General features: G+C 42.5%; 1 protein-coding gene across 1 annotated transcript in view; it reads right to left on the reverse strand.

Moving 5' to 3' along the window:
- CSUI_000145 (uncharacterized protein) overlaps window positions 1–2,400 on the reverse strand; it is a gene marked incomplete at its 5' end in the record, with an annotated part of 9,243 nt that extends 6,843 nt beyond the window's left edge. The window contains 2 exons of the mRNA XM_068060379.1: window positions 1–137; window positions 751–2,400. The exon at window positions 1–137 is cut by the window's left edge and continues 161 nt beyond it. Coding sequence (XP_067927648.1) covers window positions 1–137; window positions 751–2,400 — 1,787 coding nt within the window. The remainder of the gene's footprint in view (window positions 138–750) is intronic.
- Window positions 2,401–2,647: the final 247 nt, after the last annotated feature.

Genomic DNA, 2,647 nt, shown 5'->3' on the forward strand with positions numbered 1-2,647 from the left:
GAAGAAGAAGAAGGAAACAAGACCAGTTGAAGATACTTTAGAATAGCTGAGGCTGCGAGGTTAGTACTTGATAAAGAGAGGAATCGAAAGATCTTATACTCGAGAGAATAGTTTTGATTGCGACAGATGTGATAGATCTAAAAGCAAGATACACAAGAAGAAAAAACGGGTGAAGCAAGGGAAGAGTATGTATGGAAGGATGTACACATATAAAGACATATATATACATCGAGAGAGAGAGATGTATATAGAGACATAGGTATACACATGGAGAGAGAGGTATGTAGGCATTAGGAGGCCAACGTTGTGACGATGAGATGCTGAGAGAGTCGACTCTACAGATCTACATAGATCTTCATACATACATAGACATACATACATCTTCATAGGTACTTACAAAATCGTACATACGTAGCTATCATGCATACATACAGGTAGTGACTGTCGGTCCTAGTGAAGCACCTCATATATCGGTAGTACCACTATATACGTATACGCAGATATGATCATACGTATATGTGGATATATCTATGCATATATATTTAGAAACATGAAACCTATAGATACTGTATACACAGATACTATAGATCCTGTATACATACGTCCTATGAGGATACTGTATACCCACATCCTATCTATCTATAGAGAGAGAGAGACGTCGATGCATTCCCATTCTCTTGAGAAGATCGATGGTACTTCCTCCATCTCGTGTGATTTGCAGTGTGTAGGTATGTCCTTTTGTGTGCTTACGTCGACAAGTTCCTTTCTTGCAATGGCTTTATATCTCTCAACACGTGTCCGATAGAAATCGAACTGCGACTCGATAAGAGCCCGGGAGTGATCGCTAAGATGCTTCCCTCTCCCTAGTTTACTATTGGTATGGATATTCTTATAGATGCGACTGGTGACTGTACTGCTATTCTCATCACTCCTCTTCCCATTCTTCTTCTTGGGCTTCTTTTGAGATGCCCAAAACTCTTCTTCTTGATCTTCTTCATGATGCTCTTCTTCTTCTTTTCTTCTTCTTCTGATCTGTTTCTGACGTCTCTTGAGGGATGAAGAGAGAAGAGAAGAAGGATGAGATGACGAAGAAAAGCTCGACGAGGAGGAAGAAGAAGAGGAGACAGGGGGATACCCTATCTTGCCACTACCTTTACCTCGACCTTCGCCGGCGTTGAACGGGTTTCTCTCTTTCTCACATCCACTGCTTGTCTTCTCCTTTCTTCTTCTTCTTTTCCCTTGGAATACGGAAGATGTCTGAGTCGATGCACGATCTTCAAAACCTTCTTCTTCTTTTCCTTTAGTCTGAGGTGAAAGTGTATGTACACCTGGAATGGAAGGCAGCGTCTCTTCATCCTTCGTTGTCCTATCATGACTTGTCTCTCCCCCCGTTCCTTCACTCCCCTCATTCTTCTTCTTCTTTTTCTGTTCTTCTACAAGATCTTCTTCTTTAACAATCTCGTCATCTCCTTGAACGACCTTCTTTTCTTCTTCTTGATGTGATGGTAGACGCAAGACGTTCTCTTGTTCTCTCATCTCAGAAACACGTGAATCGACAGAACGAAGAGAAGAAGACACCTGGCAAGATTGAAGAACGGGGTCTTTTGATGGAGCAAGAGAAACGGACTGAAGAAAAGAAGACTTTCTCTCTTCTTCTTTTTCTTCTTTGGCGACGATTCCTAAAGAAGAGAAAGAAGCCTGTACAGATCCATGGATCTCTCCTTGTCTCTGTGCGAGGTCACCATGGTTCTTCTCGTGTGTGGAGGGTTCTGCAGCGGCAGATGACTGTGAGAGAGAAAGAGAAAGCAAGGCTTTCTCTTCAGAGGTGTTAAGAGCCCCAGAGGATGAGAAAGAAGAAGGAGAGGATGCTAACGACGAGGAAAGTTGTCCTTGCTTCAACGCAGGGGCTTCATCCTTGAGAGATTCTTGAGAATTCTTTACAGCAGGTGCAAGAGAGGTATCAAGGAGAGGAACAGGAGAAGGTGAGAGAGTGCTTTTCACAGGATGAGAAGAGAAGCAAGAAGACAAAGGGTATGTCTGCAGAGATTTCTCTTCATTTTGACTCTTATGATGATCTTCTTCTTGGGGGGGTGCAGCAGAGGAGTCAGGAAGGAACGAAGAGTGAAGGCGTGAAGTGGGAGAAGAACGAAGAGAAGAAGAAGAAACATGAGTACGACGACGATGGAGGCGAGATGAAGAAGAGAGAGGAACAGATGGAGAGGGAGTAGAAGAAGAAGAAGAAGAGAGATCACTGCTACTATTCGAGCTGCTTGTATCACTCTCATCGTCGTCTTCTTCACTGCTGGTAGTACTGCTACTACTACTGCTGCTAGTACTGCTACTGTCACTACTTGTCTCACTGCTGATACTGCTACTGTCACTGCTTGTCTTACTGCTGTGACCTAAGACATCCACACACACACATGCATGCGACCATACACATATACAGACAGACACTTAGGTATACACCTACACCATACACATATACATATATATATAAATGTATACATACATATGTCTATGTACATATACATACATAGATATATGGATAGGTATTCAGGAACGGTTACTCGCACTAGAGAAGAAAGAGCCATGAGTGACTCTATGTATAAATATCTCTCTATATCTATCCACCTCTATATCTATC

Source organism: Cystoisospora suis (assembly GCF_002600585.1).
Source record: "Cystoisospora suis strain Wien I chromosome Unknown contig_71, whole genome shotgun sequence".
NCBI classification, from domain to species: Eukaryota; Apicomplexa; class Conoidasida; order Eucoccidiorida; family Sarcocystidae; genus Cystoisospora; species Cystoisospora suis.